This window comes from Trachemys scripta, chromosome 1 (genome assembly GCF_013100865.1).
Source record: "Trachemys scripta elegans isolate TJP31775 chromosome 1, CAS_Tse_1.0, whole genome shotgun sequence".
Lineage (NCBI taxonomy): Eukaryota > Metazoa > Chordata > Testudines > Emydidae > Trachemys > Trachemys scripta.
This window is the reverse complement of record NC_048298.1, coordinates 45024325-45048528: the sequence shown is the minus strand read 5'-3', so window position 1 is coordinate 45048528 and position 24204 is coordinate 45024325. Positions and strand designations below refer to the sequence as shown.

Here is a 24204-nt window from a genome sequence, read left to right as displayed (position 1 = left end):
TTTCCCAATCCTAGTAACCCTTTAGTGGCCAAGACAGCATGGAGTCTGCACACCCCATGACAGTATCCTTATTACTAAGCATTCACATTTGTACTTATTTGTATTCATATCAAGCAGAAATTAATGAGGTAATTTCACAGTAAACAAATTTACCAAAGACCTGGAGATGATAAAAATCTCAGATTCAAAAAGCCTACTTTGCTATTAATCTGCTCCATTCTAATGTCAATGTGTGCTTAACACTTTTAACAATAGCGTTCCAGGATTTAACACAAGGTGTACTGAGCACTTTATAAAGGCTGAGGCAGGAGCAAGGATTTCAACTCCCTTTGCACCGGATTTCCTCGAGATACCCGAGTTTACCTTTTCTTCTGAGGAAACCAGCTTTACAGGCCAAGTCTTGTATTTTAAAGTGGGAGTCTCCGTTTCTCTCCATAAACCTTTCAAGAAGGTTTGCTGACTGAGACTGAAATTGGCTCCATAGGAGGGCTGGCTTTAGGCCAATTCAACCAATTCCCCTGAATTGGGCCCCGCCCCTAAGAGGGCCCCGCGCCCAAGCCCCGGTATGGCAAGACCCGGTGTACTGTACCCGGGTGGCCCGGCTTCCCCAGGGGGCAATTTAAAGGGCAGGGGCTGGAGCCCCAGGCCCTTTAAATTGCCACCAGAACCCCACTGCTGGAGCCCTGGGGTAGGGCTGCGGGGCTCTGGGGGCTATTTAAAAAGTCTGGGGCTCCTGTTTCTTCTACCGCCCTGGCCCTTTAAATAGGCTCTGGAGTCCCACCGCTTCCCTAGGGCTCCTGCGGCTATTTAAAAGGCCGGGGCGGCGAAAGCAGGGGAGCCCCGGGCCCTTTAAATAGCCCTTGACCCAGGCTGCTGCTGCTACCCCGGTAGAGGAGGAGGGAGGAGAAGGGGGCACTTACCATACAGGGTGGGCTGTACCCACACCCCCTGCCCTGCCCGCAGCCAGCCCCTATCTCCAGCCAGCCCTGCACCCCCTGCCCTGCCGCTGCCCGCAGCCAGCCCCGCACCCCCTGCCCACAGCCAGCCCCTGCTGCACCCCTGGCCCTGTCTCCAGCCAACTCCTGCCGCACCCCCCTGTGGCCCTGCCCGAAGCCAGCCAGCCTGACACCCCCCTGCCCGCACCTGCCCACACCAGCCCTGCACCCCCTGCCCTGCCTGTAGCCAGCCCTGTACCTCCTGCCCTGTCTCCAGCCAACCCCTGCCGCACCCCCCTGCCTGAAGCCAGCCAGTCCCTCTGTTTCCAGCCCTGCCGACCCATGCCGCACCCCTCTGCGGCCCTGCCTGAAGCCAGCCAGCCCACCCCTATCTCCAGCCAGCCCCACACCCCTTGCCCTGCCTGCAGCCAGACCCTACCTCCAGTCAGCCCCTGCCCTGCCTCCAGCCAGCCCCATGTCCAGTGGTGCCCTGCAGTTCCCAGGGCAGTAACCCTGCACACCTGCTTCAGGGGGGGGGAAGGGGGGCATGGAGCAGCTGGGACCCACACATGTGCACACCGGGTGACCAGACAGCAAGTGTGAAAAATTGGGAGGGGGGTGGGGGTAATAGGATCCTACATAAGAAAAAGACCCCAAAATCGGGACTGTCCCTATAAAATTGGGACATCTGGTCACCCTAGCACATCCCCAGGGAGTGGTGGGGACCCACACATGTGAAACGGAGCTCATTTCTAGTTCAGGCCCATCTTTTTAAAAAAGAACTTTAGGTAGGGTTAACATACATCTGTATTTTCCCAGACATGTCAGGCTTTTTGGTTCTTAAATCACCGTCCGGGAGGAATTTTTACAATTTACAATTTAAAAATTCCTCCTGGGAAAATACGGATGTATGGTAACCCTATTGGTACCAAAAATACATACTGTGGCACATCCCTTAAATCAGAACTTTTTATAGGGAACCGGTTGCTAAGAAATGAAATGCTTTTATAATATATATATATATATATTTAGTCATCCCTGCTGCGGCCGTGGAAATGTTCGAATTGGGCCCCGCACTTCCTAAAGCCAGCCCTGCATAGCAGGTGTCCCGGTGAACCCCTGCCAGTTCTTTTAGGGCAGTAATGTGTTGTGCTTGGCATCTGAGTTCCCAGCACAGCTAGGGGTGGGGATGGGGTGTAGCAATCCCTGGGATCAGAGCTCTGGAGTGAACAGTGTTACACAGTACCAGGCAAAGACTGCAACCTGGGGGCAGGGAATAAGACCCCGGGCACAATCCAGAAAGCGCTAAGGTTGGGGGGGGGGCCTTTTCCCCGAAAAAGGAGATTTCGTTGGGGGGGGGGGGCGGGGGGTCTAGCTAGTGCCAACAACTGGGGGTGGGGTGGGGGGTCACCTGGAGGAGACCGACCCCAGGGGGCTCTGGAGCCCACCCTGCTTGACACAGCCCCTAAGCACAAGTGTGTGGGGCGAGTAAGCCCGAGAGGCGTCGCTATTCCTCTCCCAGTGCCCGAGACGCAGCGAGGCGGCACCCTGGGGTGCGGGGCTCCTCGCACTCAGCGCCTGAGACGCTGCGCTGAGGACTCGGGGCCGGGGTCCCGGCAGCCGGCCGGGCGCGGAGCGCGCACCTGGAGGGAGCAGGCGGGTGGCTCCCGCAGCGGTGGATTCCTTTGGTGACTGCCCCCGAGGGGCGAGGCCAGCGGGGCGCGGGGGAGGGGGTCGGAGGGCAGGCCCCGTGGGCACAGCAGAGGCGGGGAGAGGGGCAGGGGAAGGAGGGAGGCAATGACATCAGCGCGGGCAGGGTGCATAAGGTGGGGGAGCCGCAGGAGCGGAGCGGACGCGGGAGAGTTTAGCAATTAGCTAGCGCCGCTGCAGCTCCCTGCACCTAGCGCCGCCCGGCAGGCGGCCCGGGCACCATGCAGCGGTCCCCTCTGGAGAAGGCCAACGTCTTCTCCAAGCTTTTCTTCAGGTAAGAGCCGGGGCTGGGGACGGGGGCGAGGGGAATGACCCTGCAGCGGGCGGCGGCATGCGAGGTGTGGCTCGGCTGGGTCCCCCGGCGCTCTGTACCCTCAGCCTCCAGATTTTGTCCGCCGCGCGCCTCGGAGGGCCCCGGGGGACGGGCAGCGGGTAGTGACTGCGCGCGAGCGCAGGGCTGCCCCGTCTGGAGCCCGGGACCCTCAGCCGAGTCTCCTCCGGGCACGTTGCCTTGCGCCCATTAGCCCCGGAATGTTTTGCAAAGAGAGCCGCGCTCTCCTGGTTTATTCCAGGAGGATCTTCGCGCCGTGGTCTTCCCTGGCACCTCGTGCCCGTGTTTTGAACGCAAGGGGCGGCTGTGCAAGTGTCATAAATGATCACATCCATACTGGGTCAATTCCTTTATGGTAGATTATCTGCGCAACCTTTGGTAAATTGCTCTACTTCTGAGCCTGGCTGTTGTACATTTAACTCCAAGGTGTGAGAACTTCGGGGAAATTTGCTTTGCAAGCACGTTTTTTAAAAAGTGATCTTAGGGACACCTTAGACATAAATCTCGCTTCCGACTGAGACGTGTCCTATGGGGACGAAAGTCCCTGGTCCCTTTTCTCTTCTTCTTGTGTGTACAAGGGATTCTTTTTCGTCCCCCTCACCCACCACACACAGTGGGACAACATAGAAATCACACATTTGAAATCCTTTTACCTGGAGCTGTTACAAGTAACACCTGATATTATACTAGAGAGAGATTAGAAAGACAAAAATCCTTCTCTATATTTCCCCAACTTTGGGCATCTGAGAGCATACTGGGTACACCCAATTTCACGCAGCGAGGTAGTTTTCCTTGTCGTTTGTGGGGGTCCTACACGCAGCAATAGGGGTGAAAAATCCGTTTATAAAATCGCAAATGTGATTATGAATGGTAGGAGGATTCTGGTAGGTGTGGTACCTCAGACAACTTTTAGCTTACTTTTTTAAAATGACTAGATTTCAGGATAACTATGCCTCTTTTAAAATGCTTTTTGGGAGACTAGTCCAGGCTCTATTTTGTTTTCATCTTAGTTATTTCTAGGGTACCTCGCAGAGTAAATACAGTATCTTAGAATCTCGATGCTTATGCCTCAATTAATACAATGCAAGAAAAGAAAATAATTTATTTCTGATCCCTGCTTAGGGCAAAATGTCCATGGTCTAAACTAGGGCTTAAATACATGCTTAATGTGAAGCACGTGCTTAATGGGCTTTGGATAAGACCCAAGATACTTAAAGTCAAGGGGAATCTTTCTATTGACTTCAGTGGGCTTTGGATCAGGCCTGTTGTGAAACTGAAATAAATATAAATCAAGAGGCAACTAAAATAACATACTTATTACTCTGTTTTAAAGAGATGTACTAAATATATACTCAAAATGTTTCCTTCTCCTGTCATCAACATTTAAACCATTTTATAATAATAATTAATTTGACAGAAGAAAAATCAACCCAGTGAAAATAAACTTCCTATGGATAAACACAACCCCTCCCCCACCATGTAGAATATGGGCATACCTCCACAGTGAATGAACCTGATAAAATAATAAATTTCTGGTACTACAAAGTTTTCTGTTTATTTGATGTCTAGGACATTTACATTACGAGTGATTCCTCTACTCCTTCTCAAAATGTATAATCTATTTTAGGAGTCAATACTTTTGGAATATTTTATCTGATATATCAATAGATTAAAACTAGTTAGATGTGAAAACTGATGAATGTTAAGAGTTGCATCAAAATTTTTCTTTTGGAATTTGCCAGAATACATAGTTATTTAACAAAAAAGATCTGTCTGTTCAAAAGCCAACATATTTTTTAATCTATGAAAATGTATTAGTTTATTTGAAAATACATGCCTTCACTGTTCAGGTACCCAAATACTGTCTCATAGGGTCAAGATAAATTTCAGGGGGGAAATTATGCTACTCTAGTTGCTAGAAAGCAAGCTGCCATACAGCAACAAGTGAAATTGTCAAGTTATAAGAAGTGAACAAAATTTAAGAAATACTATGTGAATACTCTAAGAAATACTAACTTTACAAAACCAGAACAATATTCTTGCATAGCATTAGGTAGACACTTGTAGACTCAATAAACTGGTTCATCCCATAAAGTTGTGATAAAAAAGTTGAATTTTGTTGAGTTTTTCTAAAATTGTAGAATTTCATTTTGGTGTGTAATTGTATCTGCATAACAAGAGCAGCCCCAGTTCAAGAAAGCAGCCTCATTTAGAAAGCACTTAAGAATGTGCTTAACTGTAAGCATCTGGCTTAAATGCTATCTCATGGACCAGGTGTGGTGCTCTCAAGTACTAATGTTCTAATGTAGCATGAACAGAGCAGCTGAAATAAAATCAAGGAGTCAGTCCTTCCTTTGTTTATAAAGTGATGTGGAAGAAAAAGTTACTTTTCCTATTAACAACAATTATTTAACATTGTCTCATAATCTATCTCCATGTAGTTTAAGAAATCTTCACTTAAAACGTGTCTACTGGGTTATGCTTCTTTCAAAGCTTTGTATTTGTAAAATGCCAATCAGGATGTAATGTAATGTAATAGACTGAAGGTCACTATAGGACCATTTGAAATAATTGTGGCAAAATTTGCAGAGAAGATATTCACTAGGAGATTCTCAGTGATAAACATATGATTCATCATAGTGGTTCTCAGCTATCTGATGACAGCATATGAAACATTAAATAATAGATTACTTTCTACAAACCTATGGCCAGATTCTTTGCTTAGATGCATCTGTCCTGCTTGGGAGTTATGTGAGCATAGCTGAGTGCGGAATTTGGGTCTTAGTTTGTAACTAATGTAGTTAAGGTAGATACATTTCAATACTGTATTTGTACATTTTCTTTAAAAATGTTTCCAATCCCTGCCCTAAAAAGAAGTTCAGACAATAACAAGTTTTATAAAGGAGCAATGTCACATATGGACTTTTAACAAGGGAATACTCTCTTTTTGTATGACTATTAAAGAAAATGATCCAGGCTTGCAAAAAGAGAAAGAGAGGTTTGATTGTATAGACTATAAAAGTTCATAATTTAAAAATTAGCTATTTTCTGAATCATTTATAACTATGAATAAAGAAGCAAGTTTTGATTTAGAAAATTAGATTTTTCATACTGAAGAAATGAAAAGTAAACAAGGTAAGTAACAACAACTTTTACTAGGAAAACATTTTATGTGGAAAACATTCCATGTTATGCTGGAAGGGCATAATGAGTGGGGTCCCGTAGGGATAAGTTCTGGTCCAGTTCTGTTCAATATCTTCATCTGTTATTTAGATAATGGCATAGAGAGTTCACTTATAAAGTTTGAAGACGATACCAAGCTAGGAGGGGTTGCCAGTGCTTTGGAGGATAGTATTAAAATTCAAAATAATCTGGACAAACTGGAGAAATGGTCTGAAGTAAATAGGATGAAATTCAATAAGGACAAATGTAAAGTGGTCCATTTAGGAAGAAACCATCAGTTGCACACATACAAAATGGGAAATGACTGCCTAGGAAGGAGTATTGCGGAAAGGGATCTGGGGGTCATAGTGGACCACATGATAATTATGAGTCAACAGTGTAACACTTGCAAAAAAAGCAAACATCCTTCTGGGATGTATTAGCAGGAGTGTTGTAAGCAAGACACAAGAAATAATTCTTCTGCTCTACTCTGCGCTGATTAGGCCTCAACTGGAGTTCTGTGTCCAGTTCTGGGTATCACATTCCAGGAAGGATGTGGACAAATTGGAGAGAGTCCAGAGAAGAGTAACAAAAGTGATTAAAGGTCTAGAAAACATGACCTATGAGGGAAGATTGAAAAAATTGGGTATGTTTAGTCTGGAAAAGAGAAGACTGAGGGGGGACATGATATCAGTTTTCAAGTACGTAAAAGGTTGTTACAAGGAGGAGGGAGAAGAATTGTTCTTCTTAACTGCTGAGGATAGGACAAGAAGCAATGGGCTTAAATTGCAGCAAGGGAGGTTTAGGTTGGACATTAGGAAAAACTTAGCTGTCAGGATGGTTAAGCACTGGAATAAATTGCCCAGGGAGGTTGCGGAATCTCCATCATTGGAGATTTTTAAGAGCAAGTTAGACAAACACCTGTCAGGAATGATCTAGATAATACTTAGTCCTGCCATGAGTGCAGAGGACTGGACTAGATGACCTTTAAGGTCCCTTCCAGTCTTATGATTCTATGATTTACACAAGTTATAATTGTGCTACTTCTATTTCTACCATAGCTCCAGAATATATTTCTTCCTTTCTACCCCTCATGACAAGACACTAGTCTGTGCTTTGGAAACTTCTCATCTAGACAAATTCACAGTGGAAATAAGGTGTAAATCTTTAACATTCAGAGTAATTAACCATTGGAACAATTTACCAAGGGTGATAGTGGATTCTCCAGCACTGACAATTTCTAAATCAAGACTGGATGTTTTTCTAAAATATCTGCTCTAGGGATTATTTTGGGGAAGTTCTATGGCTGGTGTTATACAGGAGGTCAGATTAGATGATCATCATTGGTTCCTTCTGACCTTGAATGAATCTTGACTCAAAAAATAGACCCTGATCCAGGAAAGACTTAGGATATGTCTACACCACAAATTAAGGTGTAATTGCAGTGCAAGTAAGCATACCTGTTCTGGTTTTAATTTAGCTAGCATGGGAAACAGCAGCAATGAAGATCTGTCAGCATGGAACCTGGTGCAGGCTAGCAACCCAAGTACACACCCAGGATCCCAAATGGGTATCTGCTGGGTTGACCAGCCTGCATTGCCAGTTAGATCAAAGCTAGTGTGGGTATGCCAACTTGCACCACAATTACACATTAATTTTCAATGTAGATGTAGCCTTAGACAAAGTAATCCCATTGTCTTCACGAGGACTACTTAGTGTGTGAAGTTAAGCAAATGCCCCCTTTGTACACTGACAGCACCTTCCAGCCAAGGATTTCAAAGTACTTTACATATGTTCATTAGTTGTCACCATGTCCCTGTGAAATTGGAAAAATATTATATTTATATAAATATAATAAGTATCATTATTTTGTAGCTGAGGTAAATGATACATAGAGATTAATGCCCACATTTGCAGAAGTGGCCCCTAGCTTTGGACACATCCGTTTTTTGGTGTTCAACTTTCAGCATATAGGGCCTGACTTTCAAAGGTGCTGAGCACTGATAAATCCGATTGAATTCGGTGACAGCTGTGGGTGTTGAGCATCTCTGAAAATCAGCCCCTAAGGTTTTGAGGATTGGCATTCAAAATTTGAGTCCACTTTTTAAAATTTGGGTGCAAGAAATGTCTCCAGTGTAGAAGAGGAAATCTGTTGTATAACCTGGACTAGTACTCTGATCTCCATATTACAAATCCTGTCATTTCAATCCCAGTGCAATTCTCCCTCTGCTAACATGTTTAAAGTCCATCCCTGGGTAAGTCTGAACCACCAATGTTTCAGTTAACAGCCAAAAGTACTAGTTCCACAGCAACTAATGGAACCTCTTCCTATATGGCTATTTCATCCATCCAAAATACAACTGCCCAAATCAACATGTGTCTGAGTTTTCTGAAAGATGCCAAAAGGCTCTTAGCTCTGTGATAGGACAAAAACTTGTAATGGGTATGTACATTTAAACCAGAATAAATATTTGAAATATTTAAGAACTTATCCATTTTTTACACTTATTCTATTTTATCAGGAAGGAGGGCAATGCAGTTAAATCCTTGAAGTATTTTTAATTACTAAAAATTGACAGTGAAAGCCATCTTATTATTTATATTATAGTAGCCTCTAGAAGCTCTAATAAAGATCAAGGACCTTGTGTGCTAGGCACTGTACAAAGATGTAGTAAGAGACAGTCTCCACCTTGAAGAGCTTACAGTGTAAATAGACAATACAGGCAAGGGGTGGGGAAAAGGAAGTATTTTTCTCATTTTACAGATGGGTAACTGAGGCACAGAGAGATTAAGTGATTTTCCCAACATCACACAGGAAGTCTGTGGCAGAGGATGAAATGAATCCAGACCTCCTGAGTCCCAGACCAGTACTTCAACCACCAAATCATACTTCATGTGTGGGAAAGTTAATTCAGAATGTACCTGAAACAAGCTATTACAATCAAGTTCCATACAAAAGATACATATAGGAATTCTTGCTCTCTTGAATACCCACGTTTGACATATTTTCATTTCAATGGGAATAGTAATTTCTCTTGCATGAGAGAAGAATTTGAGAAGATGTCAATTTACCCATGGATGTTTATTTCTTCATTAATCCCAGTTAACGCCCTGTCAATTGTTCAATAAGATATTTAGTTCTGTTCACAAATAAGTCAGTGATGCTGGAATAAACTGTAGATTTGGAAAGGTTCTCTCTGATGAAATGCTTTTATTCCACAACTTTTTGAATAGCATGTGAAAACTACACTGGACCTCAGTACGTAATGTGCCCATAAAGGTGTAGATGGACAATGAGTGTGTCAAACCCAGGGAAACTCATGGTTTTAGTGGCAAAATGTTCTTGCTGGGCGATATTCGAAAGAATGGATATTTTGAGGTCTCTGCCAAGACATGAAATGGCCAGACTTTAATGAACAAACCTGTGACTACCAAAGTGATTGTATTTGCAAACTGTGCAATCATTTGCAAAATGATTTCACACTACTTGTGGTTGTCCTAAATTTGCAAAGCTGTTGGTTTCGCCTCTTAGCTGTCCAGGTCCTCTTTCTTAACTGTTGAAAACTGAGCAGATATTTTAGTCTGCCAGTAGAAAGACCATTACTGTAGATCTGATAATTAATTCTGATTCTAGTCCTGATAGATAAAAGATTCAGGATTAAATCTTGCTCACCTTAGTCACCCGAGGACTCCAGCTGAACTCATTGAGACTATTTCTGTGAAAAATAGAAACAAGATTTGGCCCTTTCTGACCTATACAACATGTCTAGTCATTTTATTGCTATTGTTCATCTTCTGACTTATGCAGAACTTAACAGATTTCTCTAAAGTTAATTTTAAAATCTAAAGACATCTTACTACTGAACTATTTCAAATAATTTTAGAAAACTAACCTAATACTTTAAAAAATATATTCAAAATAACATTGAAACAAATGGTAATTTTTTTTTAAAAAGGGACAGATATTTTGGGGTACAAACCATATTTCCTAGGTAAAAGACAGCGTGAAGTGAGGTTAGTTCATTGACTCAGAATTAATTAATATCTAAAAACAAAAGAGCCTTCTCTTGAGCCAGCTTTTCCATTGCTACGTGCTTTAGCAACTAAATGTTATTGCTAGACCTGTTTACAACTAATAGCTGACATTGTGTTCTTTCATGGATCCACTCTGTAATTGAAAGTTCAGTGGATGTATCTCTGTTGCTTATGACAAGCTTCACATTTACCCATCCAAATCAAATAATGACAGACTTTAATGCATTTAATATCTTTTACCCTTATATGGCACACCACATGTGTATCTTTGTTCCTAGAATGTGCCCTATTTTGGTTTTCACATATAGACTGGGATTCATAGTTATAATACCTCAAAAACATGAAGTAGTATTGACCATTTTACTAGCTGTAAAAAGCACTATGCAAAGGAAAAATCAAAATTCTGCTAAAAAGGCAGGATTCCAGAAGCCACTTCTAGATCATATTACTCAGTGGCGAATCCTGGGCAATAGCCAGAATAAATGTCACATATTTGAAAATGGTCATAAAAAATGTAAATCTTGTCCAAGATTTTCCATTGAGTAATTCTCATTAAGATTAGCTATTGGGACCCTGGGGTTTCAACAGAACATTGATTATTCTACAAACAGTGCTATTCACAGTTAGTGGCATAGTCAATGATATTGCAGCTAAATGTTTTCCATGTTAAATAACACTTGACAGCAAACACAAATGTTCATTAAGAGAGAAATTTAATTCTTCAGTTTTAGTGATCTGCAAAGAAAGCATATAAATTAATAAGATCCACATTTATCTTCAACTCTTTGAAGCAATAAATATAATGTTCAGAATATTTGTTCAATTTTTTTCTCATATTTTAATCATGCTCCTTCAGAGCTGCAAAGAAATATATCTCAGCCATACAAAATTAATGCAACATGTTGTATAAGCATTTTCTATCCTAATGTCTGATTTCATATAGAATGTTTTAAAATTATGGTAAGTGGAGAATAATGTTAGAGGTTTGATTCAGTTAGAGAAATACATAGGGCATTGGTCCCATTGTGGTGGAAAGCTCACAGAACGGAGGAATGAAACAAGACACCTGCAACCCCTGCATTTGGGGGACCTGAGACTGCACAATGCATTTCCAGGAAGTAGTGGTGCTGCTGGTGATAAATTGTTGCACTGTGGATGCTCTGAAGGATCTCCAGCCATGCTTTAAAGCTGCCCTCACCTAGCTATGCACTGCCTGCCATCCCCTGAAGGTTAAATTTCACACCTGGAATGAAGCTGCCATCACAGGTGTAAAGTGGGTGTGAGATCTGCACTTCCCTCTACTAGCCATGTTGATTCAAGCACAAAGTCAAGCTCCCAGGGTTGGGGAAAGGATCCCAGGTCTCAGCCATAGGCCTTGTCACAAACATCAACCTTCCTTCCTAGGGAAACCAGAGTTAACTCCTGGAATAAGGGGGGAGGGATAGCTCAGTGGTTTGAGCAATTGGCCTGCTAAACATAGGGTTGTGAGTTCAATCCTTGAGTGGAGCTATTTGGGGATCTGGGGCAAAATCAGTACTTGGTCCTGCTAGTGAAGGCAGGGGGCTGGACTCAATGACCTTCAAGGCCCCTTCCAGTTCTAGGAGATAGGATATCTCCATTAATTACTTTTTATTTTATTATATTTAATAAGCACCACACTTAACAATAGAACACTTTTATCTAACCCTGGGAAAGCAGGAATACCCCTAGGTCAAGGATCTCTAGCAGGGGTTACACACATTCCCTTGCCCCTCTTACAGCATACATCTCCCCTTGCATCGCTAAATACACACAGACCCTCTGCCCCATGCCAGTGCAATCCCCTCCCTGCTTTGGGTCAGTCCAACCTGTCCATGCACGCTGGTCTGTTGCTGGCATGTGGTGGGAGCTCAGAATTGTGTGTGGGTTACTTGGTCTCAGCTGTCCAGTCAGCTCTAAGCTGAACAGGGGAGGGATAGCTCAGTGGTTTGAGCATTGGTCTGTTAAACCCAGTGTTGTGAGTTCAATCCTTGAGAGGGATCTGGGGGAAAAAATCTGTCTGGGGATTGGCCCTGCTTTGAGCAGGGGGTTAGACTAGATGGTCTCCTAAGGTCCCTTCCAACCCTATGATTCTATGAAAGTTTACGAAAGTCCCCTTTTGTCAGCTACCTAAACAGGATGACAGCAGAGCCAGGATCTCCTTTGTAACAGTCAATAGAGCTGACCAAGTGTGTAGTAGTGTACACAGCACCTGTTGAAATGATGTCAGAGTAAGTCAGAATTCCTCCAGGTCTGCCCCTGCAGGGCAGCTCCTCTGCACACCTTGCAGCAGGGGCCACAGCTGAATTTCCACATTTTGGCTACAGCAAAGTAGTTCTTTGGCCATGCCTGCTTCTACACCTGCATGTCTACATAAGGGCTGGGGTGGGCCAGATATGTTTTGTCCATGCCAGGGATTCTTCTATTCTGGGGAAAAACCCACATTGCTGGTTAAACCAACTTTGAGGCTACTTGTGACTTCAGAGGGGTAGGAAGCAGCTTTAAGCAGGGCCAGGATTTGGCCGTGTTGAGAAGACAACATCAGCTAACAGAGAAAAGGTAGTACTCCCTAGCAGGGCAGAGAAGTTCATCCAATAGGTTTGCATTTTCTCATGTGGGATAAGGTTGAGCAAACTGGAAGAGCAAATAGCTACAATAAGAGATGTATTGTAGAGTGCTAAAGGGAGGGAATATTAAAGAAAAAGGTTAGTTAGAAAACAAACAAAAGAAAAGTTAAAACAATGTGTCACGTACATGGTATCTTGTGTCTTGTATCCTTATGGTGTGTATTTTGTTACCAGGCTGTCAATAGAAGAGGTGGAACTTGTTTTCCTTCTTTTTTTCTTACCTACAGTTCACCCTTGAAACTTGTCTCCAGCTGGGTTTCATGTATATGTGCCCATAATAACATCCCTAGTTAGTTGCAAGACTGACAGCACTACAGGTTTCTCTGTGAAAGAGTTCATTAAATGCCAGCCAGTAATCCGGTGGCATTTGCTAATACAGTATAATGCTTTAAGGCCAATCTGTTTCCCTTCCTCCTTGCTTTCTTTGTTTCAAAAATTATTTCTCACTGACAACAGAAATGAGAACCAGAAATTAGGAATTAATGTTGTTATCTCACAAATTAAGGGTTGCTCTGGCTCCATTGTGCTGCTTTGGTGTTGCAAATCATCTATAAAACTGGCTTAACTGGCTAGCATAATTTAGCATCACCAGACCAGTGCAAAAATCTGGTGAATCTGCCCCCCCCCCAATTATTATTATTATGGGTTATTTATGGATGTGCATGGTGCTTTTAAAACACATACAAGCAGGATTTGCTTCCTGACAGCAAAACCCAAGGAGTTTTTGAAAACCCACCTTGAGGGACAAGCATAATTGCAAGCTGCCTCTTAACACCACTATGCACAGCAGTCTGAAGCTAGTTGATGCAGCAGCCCACAAATTGAACAGAGCTGGCTGGGGAGGGGACAGGGCTAGAGCATCCAGGAGATGCACTGAGGCCATGGGGTGCTATACTATGGGGGTTATACCGGCATAGCTACAGCTTTGTAGCTAAGTGGCATAACCCTGTAGTGTCGAGACAGCCTGAAGCTTTTTGATTCCTGTAGGAACACCACATCTCCAAGCAACGGTAGTTAGATTGACAGAAGCTGTATCTACACCTGGGATTAGGTTGGCATAGCTACAGTGTTCAGAGGTATGGATTTTTCACACCCTTGAGTTATGTAGTTATGTTGACCTAAATTTTAAATGTGGACCAGCCGTGAGCCAGCATGTCCTGGCACTGCTTCCACCACCAGAGTCTTCTACAATCTTGGTTGCTGTTGAGAGAAGCACCCTCAGTGGAATCCCTGGAGGAAGGTGATGTTAGCACTGCTTTGCCTGCCCATAAGGTGAATCCAGGTTGAGTGCAGCTGCTCCAATGGGTGGAGATTCCACTTATGCCCACAGGGTTGAGTCAAACTAGTCTTTAAGGAGGGACCTATGCACTTACAAACTAATTTGGGTGCGTGAAATACACACAGTTAAGGATGAGGGAGAATTGTAGTTGATCAGCAACTCAAGCCACATTTTCATGGGTACAGTAGACCTGTGTTATATCATGCTGTTTTTCTATAACAGTCACTCTGCTCACTCCAACTACAATCAATTTTGTTTCTTCAGTCTGTGGCAAACTGGTCAGTTCGATTCTAATAAAAAATACAAATAAAGGAAAATGTGTGAAAAGAAATAATGCAATATATATGGAGTATGAAACTGTAAATCATTTCCCCCCTTGTCTCAAGATAGGTAAGGTAGGGTTTGCTTATTACAGTTTTCAAGCCCATTGTACAAGGCCTTAGCTTGAGGGTACTCATCAAAGTCAGTCCGAGACATGGAGCTTTAGTACAGTATTTTTGGCATTAAGGGGTCTCTTAGGAGCTCTCTCAGCTTACTTGCATTAGCTACAGTAGCTATTTAATGGACCCTTGCTTACATTCATTTATGATTGCCAGATTTTCTGAATGTACAACAGTTTCTTTTATGAAACAAATTTGTAAGTGTTTTTGTTTCTGAAGGACAAGGGATTAGCAGTGTTTGTATAAGCCATGTACAATATCAACAGCTACTATTCCTTTCTACCATCCTGTTCATGCTCTAAGTCATCATTTGCAATGATCACCCAGGCTCTTCAGTTAATGAAATTATGGCTTATTTTAAGTACAGAACATATTAAAATGAATTAGAAATCAATTTCTGAAGTCATTGACCACTAACTCCAGTAGCAAAAAGTTCATGAACACATACGCTTTTTCCTATGGTTCTTCAGAACAGAGTCTGACAGTTGGCTTTACTGTGACATATGAACAGTGTCTGCCTTTTCATGTAAACTGCAGTTAAGGACTGAGCTGAGACCAAACAATTTATCTGGAACTGTACATTTCTGTTGTTGCAGCAATGAAAAACAATCCTTTTATTACTGAAAGCACATTCTCTGTGGTGTTTAAGCTAGATATAAATGTCCACTTGGGAAATATTTAATTTCCCCAAGTGCTTTATGTACTGAATAGCTAGGATTATTGATTTATGTTTCATATGATTAATTGCCTTTTAAAATGATAGATTAGATTGTGTTTACACATGTACTTTCATACAGTCACATACACACATGCACTATGAGCCTGACTCTCATTTACACCGAGGCCCTTGTACACTGTTCTGTATTACGTTTTCATCCATTTTAGGGCCTCTTTATGCTGCCAATGTAATGGGGCCTTAGTGTAGCTGAGAATCTGGTCCATTTTTTTAATATAATGTACACAAACACACAGTTAAATCTACACCAAGACTCATCTCCAATAAGCAACTCTAAGTAACCACTTTAAAACATTCCTTATTTTTCGCCTGAAGATTTGTTTGATCCTTAGTTACACACTGTCTTTTCTTGGCAATAAATTATGCAGGTCTTTTGCTCTTAGATGGTAACTATTTTGAAATCTATGTTTGTTAGATCACAATTTTTATCATATTCCTAAGTCATATGTTTGTCTATGCGACACACATTTATACACATAGACAGTGATCATTCACAATCTGTTTCTTTCCATATTAGCTATGCAATTATTTTGAAGAAAATGTATCATAGTTAACAATGATAGCCAAGCATATTTTCCATGTTACCTTCGGTATCTGTAAAATATACCATCACTTTTAGTAAATCTTAAATTCATTTGCTAATTGTATTTTGTTTTACTTGTGTGTCTTCAGATGACCTTATTAACAGACGATGACATAAAATTATGAACAGGGTTACTTGGGAATAGTGTTCTATAACACACGTAGTGAGTAGCAGGCATTTCAGATACTGAATAGATCAGACAAGGGTTTATAAAGAATTTCCCCTATGGATCAGCAATTTAAGGGCCTCTTTCTGCTCTGTTTGAAGTCAGTGGAAATGTTGCAACTGACATCAATACAGTAAGATGAGTTCCCAAATCATTCTCAAGCTGATAGTGTCCAAAAATTGTTAACCAAAGTTATTCCCTGAAAGCATAGATATTTGGCATTGCAACTTTCATTAATAATACAGCTCCATTAATGTTAAACCAGTCTATTGCTCTAAGAACGTGCTCTTTAAGTTTTGTATTAACTTCATAGTGACAAAAATAAATGGAAGTTAGGGATGAAAAAATATCTTCAGCACACGCATTATTCTTAGAGGCCTTCAAAAGGTCGTGTGTAACATGCAATGCAAGCAGCTCTGCATGCAATTAATGCTGTAATTTAGAATTTTCTTGCTTATATGAATATAACTTCTATCTCACCTATAACATTATTTTGTAATTTAATAGTCATGATAATGGAGACTATAAATTACTGGAACTATAACACAAAGGGCCCAATCCTCTACTCCGTTAACTCCTACTGACTATAATGAGAGTTTGTATGTAAGAAAGCCAGTGGGATCATGACCCAAATGGTCAAATGTAAGAACTCTGAAACTGTTTGTTAATGTTATCTATATATATGTACCAGATGTTTTCAGTAGCTACATCATTCTTGGTAAATACAATATAGTTTCATAGTTTATTATATAATATGTTGTATAGTGACTTATCTGTGCAATGCTGGATTGTGCTTTAATAGCTAAACCAACTCCAGAATTAACCTTAGAAACTGATAGTTGTTATTATTTTCTTTCTGCTTAGATGGACAAAACCAATTCTGAAGAAGGGTTATAGACAACGTCTGGAACTATCAGACATATATCAAATCGCTTCTGCGGATTCGGCGGATAATCTTTCTGAAAAATTGGAAAGGTATGACAAAGTATGTATTTTGTTAGCATTATCTCATGCTCTGGAAGGCAGCAACTAGGTCTGGAAGAGTGAGATAGAAATGGTGGAGGTATCAGCTTAGTTAACTTAATTAATTTATTGAAACTTGACAGCAGAAACACTGGAACAATAGAGTTTTCAGATGTTTTTAAGCTCTGGTCAGATTTCAGACAGTAAATGGAATATGGCTCAGTTCAGAAAATTTTGAAGCTATGTAGTAGCTTCCAAAAAATGGGTCACTTTGTGTCTGTCACCAGGCTCATAACCTCAGTGTCAGTTCAACACCCCTACCTCCTTCCTCCCTGCCATATCCAGGTCATCACCACATCTTATTGTTTGTTTTTTTGTCCTATACCCCTAAAAAAATTCCATCCTTTCCTTTATGTCTCCAGGGCTAAAATGCTGGTTGTTTCCTTATTTCTCTTAGGCAGCCTCCTCTGCCCTGGCCTTCCTGATTACCACCTTGGCCTCCACCACTCGCTACCACAGCTAAAAATCTACTGACTTCCTGTATCATGTTCCGGCATCTCATTCTTTCCTGCAAGACCTTTGCATTACTTCACTCCTGCCTACATCCCTGCTCCCATTTCTTTACTGTGACAGTGCCTCTCTCCTCACAGCTCTCTTTGTATTCTTCCCCTATTTTCATCTTTATGCTCTCTTTCATGCTTTGACTTACCCCTGAAAATCCCTTCTCACCTTTAGCATAAAAGACAGCCACCTTCTCTTTGTTGAAATCCCTTCTTAAAATGTACTCTTCTATCAGTGTTAACATACCCAGGTGGCCTGTGCTACAGGCCCTCCACCTATGGAATCCCTATTGAGTCAAATGGGAGTTTTGTGCATTGAGTGAAATTCACCCACATATAGAGGGCCTGCAAAACGCTTCACTCAAAATAAGGATTATGTGGGTCTTAAGTAGTGTATAGACCTTGTGCTGGCCCTGGCATCAGTTTCACCTATGGGGTGCTTGCAGGAATGGGTCCTAAATGAGAAGCTAAGGTAGGGCTTTAAGGTCCAGGTCCTCTAAGGGTAGGCTCCTAACTTCCATTGATCTGGGATTAATTTACTAGCTCTTGCACATACTATTTTTTTTTAAAAGATCCATTATATATTTCCCCATCATCCAGGACAGATTGGATATGCATTGCTAAATCTGTCCATTTAGATTAAAAATGCAGGTGGTGGTGGGGTCCATTTTCAAAAATAACATAGTGTTGAGCATCTGCCTGCTGAAAATCAGACCCCTTAAGATGTCTTTAATTAGGCACCCAAAATCACTAGTCACTGTCTTCTGCCATTTGGTACTGTACTGAGCACTCTGATGATGCTTAATAAATATTGATACAAGGTACAATTTATACAGGAAGTGTCCAGTTCCTTAATCTTTCCATTTGAATGCACATTATCTTTATTTATTTGCCAAAGATTAAAAGTATTAATTTACAATTATCAAATAAATAATTTGTATAAATAGTAAACTTGTCTTTCTGCTTCTGACGGAAGATATACTGTACACTAGGAGGCTACCATCAAAAAGTCTCTTCAGTGGTGACAAAAACTAATCAGTCCATTTTTAAAAAGTCACATTTTAGAATAGCTTCTCTTTGTTTTCTTCTTGCTAGGAACTGGAGGAGCTCCAAAACTTTTATTTGCATATTATTTGTGTATTGGTCTTAAGAAGTACAGCAGGTTTCTTTAAAACATACAACGTGACCTTTTCATGAATTAACTCCCTACAGGGTGATGTATGGCTGAGTATATAAATCTGCCAAATATGTGGGTGAACTAGATTTGAACTTTTATTGAGCTATCAAGTCAATGAGGGTCAGATCTTTGGGGTCTCTGCAAGGCTTTGTTTCATCAGCCACCTTAGCTAAATCTCCTTGGATATACTTGAGTGAATTGAACTATGTTAGAGCTGTAGACTCACATATTTGCTCACACAACTTAATGGTCTTGTTTTTTGGTTCCTTTTCAGACAATGGGACAGGGAGCTGGCAACTTCAAAGAAAAAACCCAAACTTATTAACGCTCTTCGACGGTGCTTTTTCTGGAAATTTATGTTTTATGGAATAATGTTATATTTAGGGGTAAGATTTGTTCTTGTTTTGAGTAAACTCTGAATGTTGGTAGCAATCCTGGTGATTGCTAAATTACTAAGGAATCATACTAAGAACTACATTTTCTTCTCTGTGACGTGTGTAAAGATTACAAGGGCACAGATGCTACAGATACTGGGGAGGCAGAGTATACATAGCTTGTGGAGTTTCACAATTGGCTCTTGGTGCCTTGAACCCCAAAAATGTATCAGGACCTTGGTTTTAACATCTAGTCTATGAAGTAGTAAAGTTCTTTAATATCCTTTGGAATTAAGATATTTTTATCAATATAAAATAAATTATTGCATGCTACCAGTGATCTGCATGAGCATCTCCCATTTACATGAAAAGGAGTTCAATTCACATAATCAGCATTTTATTTTAATTTCACTTTAGACTATGGATTTTTACCAATAGATTGTATAAAACTGATTGTTAGTTTCTATGGTGTATTGTGGTTAAGGTCAGGGTAGCGTTGTGATCAAACAAATGCAACAGGTTTATTGCTGATGTTGCAATAGTATCATTACCCTGTTGAAAGAAAAAAAGAGTAACATTATTCTTTCTATTACACTGGTGTAAATGTGGAATGACTCTATTGGCATCATTCTTTTGCACATCTGCTAGTGCATCAGAAAGCAATATTTGGCCCAAAGGATGTGTATAATGGTGCGATGTTCTAGATAATGGCTTCCGATTACATGAATGTAGGAGTGATGGAAGCTCTTTGCATTATGTGTCATTTCCTTCTTCTTAATTCTTTGAATGACAAGTCTAAATAACAAATCTTTTTCAGTAGTTTTGAAGCCAAATCTTGATTGACATCATTACAGCTAACAAGTTCTGAGGCTATGTGTGCATATTTACAATTTACTGACAAATTTGTCAGTAAAAACACAGTGGTATTTCATACAGCTGATTGATTGTAGCTCTGGGCATCATTAGACAAAAAATGGAGTCAGGAAGTCTAAAAGGACAATACAATGAAGAAGCGGGAAGTTGTAAAATTTAGCATTCTGTTTAATCTGGGGGAAAAAAACAAAAACAAATCAAAACTAAGTGTTGGCTTCAAAACTACTGAAAAAGATTTGTTATTTAGACTTGTCATTCAAAGAATTAAGAAGAAGGAAATGACACATAATGCAAAGGGCTTCCATCACTCCTACATTCATGTAATCGTCTCTCCTACCTCTATTGGTTAATCCTGTTGCTTCCTTTTTAAAAACTATTTAATAACCACCACATTTAAAAAAACCAACAAAAAACAAAAACATGTGGGACCAACTACATACCGTATGTTCTTATTAATTAAAGGTAACCCTTCTTATGCACAACAGCAGTCTTTAAACCACGATTTGAGGACTTCAATAACTCAAGCATAGGTTAGGGGTTTGTTACAGGAGTGGGTGGGTGAGATTCTGTGGCCTGCGTTGTGCAGGAGGTCAGACTAGATGATCATAATGGTCCCTTCTGACCTTAAAGTCTATGAGTCTATGAGCACTGAATGGATATTTTGGACTATTCACATCAGCCATGTGTAGTTTAGTATTTTAAGAACTCTGTCATGTTGGGTTACATTTTTAAAATAAAAGACTAGATGCTGAATAATCACTTCTATGGAGTTTTCAGGTTAAGAATGTAAGAGTTAAAGGATCTTTTTCATTTTTAAACCAGATTTATCAAAATTCTCTAACTGCATATACAAAAAGTCTCTGTTTTCCTAGCTATAGACAGACAGACACAATTTCTGGATAGACAGGGAGGAATGGTTCAGTGGTTTGAGCATTGGCCTGCTACACCCAAGGTTGTGAGTTCAATCCTTGAGGGGGCCTCTTAGGGATCTGGGGCAAAATCAGTACTTGGTCCTGCTAGTGAAGGCAGGGGGCTGGACTCGATGACCTTTCAAGGTCCCTTCCAGTTCTAGGAGATAGGATATCTCCATTCATTAACAGAAATATTGGGCTCAATCCTCAGATGAGGAAAGGTGTCAGGGAAGGGTGGCTCCTAAACCACCTTTCAGTGGGCTAGTATCTGAAATAGTGCCTGGCATAATTTCGAACAGCCTCAGGGCTCATCTAAATTACACTGTCTGCAGTCAGAAGCTACCCCAACAAGGATCTGGTTGGAGAGATATGTACTCTGCTTCCTCTTGTCCTGTCCTACACTCCATTCATGGGGAAGTTTAGAGCTGCCTGAAGAAGTTAGCTGGTATACACCACCAGAATACTCTTCTGTTTTCCCTTGGTTACCTCTTTAAGGTAGCTTTCTGACTATTTTGCATTGGTGAAGGTATGCAAAGCAGGAAATTAGGAGCTCAGGATTCAACCAATTCTCCCTCTCTCTTTGTGTGTACAGACAGGCAAAGACTAAATTAGACTGTGAGCTCTCTGGGACAGGGAGCATCTTCTTTGTTGTTTATCTATCCAGTGCCTAGCACAGTTGGACCCAGATTCTTGACTGGAGAAGGTGCTACTGTAATATACAAATATATAATAATAATGAAGATGAGGAAGTGAAGGAGAGAATAGAACATTGAAGGAAGGAGAGAGGAGAAGATAGTCTGAGGGAAATGTGCACTGGAAAAGGCAAAGGGTTTGAGGAAAAGTAACATAACATACTTTAGAAGGAAAATTGTGCCGATGAAATGGAAGTGAAAAAGAGGAGGAACAAAAATGAGGGAGCCATAGTACTGTAAGTTAATAGTTTTAAAAATGTGAGGTTCAATGCCACTATACTAAAAGAAACAGAAGTACACAGGTTTTTGTTGAATTTGAACGCCCACACAGACACACTCAAATTCAGGCCTGGTGACATTCAGCAGGACAACTCATTTACATGCTGACGTTGCACACATTTCTCTTGGATTCACGCCTTATTACAGTTTTCTATTACTTCTTTATCTCTGGATTTGATTATTTTACTCTGGCCCACTTGGGGATACTGAGAAGATTCAGCTAGTGCAGATTGTGGCTGCTCATCTACTTGGAGGGCATAGTGTATCTGTGCTCGATAGCCTGCATTGGCTTCTACTTCACTCTGGTATCTGGGTGTCTGCGTGAACTGGTATTCCCACAGAAAATTAATCAAGCATCTTTGAGAACAGGTTGCTCAAATGCATTTTCTCTATGTATAATCACTAAGAATCAAGGAAATCACCAATCCAGGCAAGATTAACATCCACACCAACCTCATTTCACATATTCCCACCACAAAATCATCAGAATGCCCAAATGCACTCATGGAATTTTATCAGCTTCTCAAGAGATATTGCCTGGGATACTTCTACCCCTCAACTCCCTTAGAGGTGAAGAGGGGGATGATTTGGGACTGTGCAAAAGGAGGGGAACAGGCAGGTTCAAAAGAACATAAGAATGGCCATACTGTGTCAGACCAATTGTCCATCTAGTCCATTATCCTGTCTTCTGATAGTGGCAAATGCCAGATGAACCAAACAGGGCAATTATTGAACGATCCATCCTCTGTCATCCAGAGCCAGCATCTGGCAGACAGAGGCTTAGGGACACCCACAGCATGGGGTTGTATCCCTGACCATATCGGCTAATAGCCATTGATGGACCTATCCTCCATGAATGCATCTAGTTCTTTTCTGAACCCATTTATAGTCTTGGCCTTCACAACATCCTTTGTCAAAGAGTTCCACAGGTTAACCGTGTGTTGTGTGAAGAAATACTTCCTTTTGTTTGTTTTAAACCTGCTGCCTATTAATTTCATCAGGTGACCCCAGTTCTTGTGTTATGAGAATGGGTAAATAGCACTTCCTTATTCACTTTCTCCACATCATTAATGATTTTATAGACATCTATTGTATCCTCCCCTGTCATCTCTTTTCCAAGTTGAACAGTCCCAGTCTTTTTAATCTCTCCTCATGTGGAAGCTATTTTGTGCCCCAATCATTTTTTCCCCTTCTCTATACTTTTTCCAATTCTAATATATCATTTTTGATATGGGGCAACCAGAACTGCTCACAGTTTTCAGGTGTGGGTGTACCATGCATTTATATAGTGGCATTATGATTTTTTGTGACTTATCTGTCCTTTTCCTAATGGTTCCTAACATACTATTAGCTTTTCAGGCAGGGAGTTAGAATTTCTTGGTGTGGGAATGAAGATAGGGCAGGGAGTAATGGGCTATCTTTAAATCCTGAATCTTTGAGGGTTTTGAGGTCGGTATTTGTGGGAGCCAGTTAACCTTAATCCATCCCTCTTTGTGACCTCATAATTCACCAACAGGGAAACCTTTTTTGTGTCACAAGCACTGGACTGTAATATCATTCAGTGGCAGAAGGATTAGCTTTGAAGACTGATTAGGAAAGAGAAGTCTCTGTTTATACAAAATATCTTGTAATTAGCAATGATGGGGAAAGGACATACAGAAAAACTGACAGTTCAATGAGTCCTTTGTAACATGTATACAGGTCAAGGTTTGCTAGTGTGTAGCAATGATTCTGTAAGAGTCTGGCTCAAATTCACAAAAACAAGGGAAATCACACCTACAGCCAAACATTCAGTCTAAGGTTCTGGCCCTAACTTTTTCTGCATAAAGAAATTAACAAGAAAATAGTATAAACTGACACTGGCTGCTGCATATTAGAGCTCTTTATTCCTCACGACATTGTGTTTAAAAAGTTAACACTATACAAAAACAATGTTCAAAATATTAAATAGATTAGAAACTAGCTATCTGATACAGGCCAAAAGATACTTTTAAAGTGATTGCTGAAAAACGAAGGCTGATAATTGGAGCCTTGGAATAGGGCCAGATGTTGAGTCTCATGAACACAATTCCCACTGGAGTCTGAGTGAGGACTTCAGGCTTTGTAAAAATTCCAAAACAAAAACCCTGTAAAATTGTGCTGTATACTATTGTGAAACTCTCCCAATCCAGGTTATTATATCTGCATACTCACTGTACATATACAAAATTAGACAACGTCTCATATTTAATTCTTCTTCCAAATGACAGATGACTAGGTGGCTGCAGATGTGTAGTCCAGTGTCCACTGAAGTTAAGCTTCAGGAAAACAAATCTGATTCAATTAGTTGTGTGTGCATTATTAGATATTTGGT

At 41.1% G+C, this 24204-nt stretch overlaps 1 protein-coding gene across 1 annotated transcript in view; it reads left to right on the top strand.

The window, feature by feature from the left end:
- The first annotated feature begins 7623 nt into the window (after positions 1-7623).
- CFTR (CF transmembrane conductance regulator) overlaps positions 7624-24204 on the top strand; it is a 132179-nt gene continuing 115598 nt past the window's right edge. The window contains exons 1-3 of the mRNA XM_034757727.1: positions 7624-7761; positions 16852-16997; positions 18997-19108. Coding sequence (XP_034613618.1) covers positions 7624-7761; positions 16852-16997; positions 18997-19108 — 396 coding nt within the window. The remainder of the gene's footprint in view (positions 7762-16851; positions 16998-18996; positions 19109-24204) is intronic.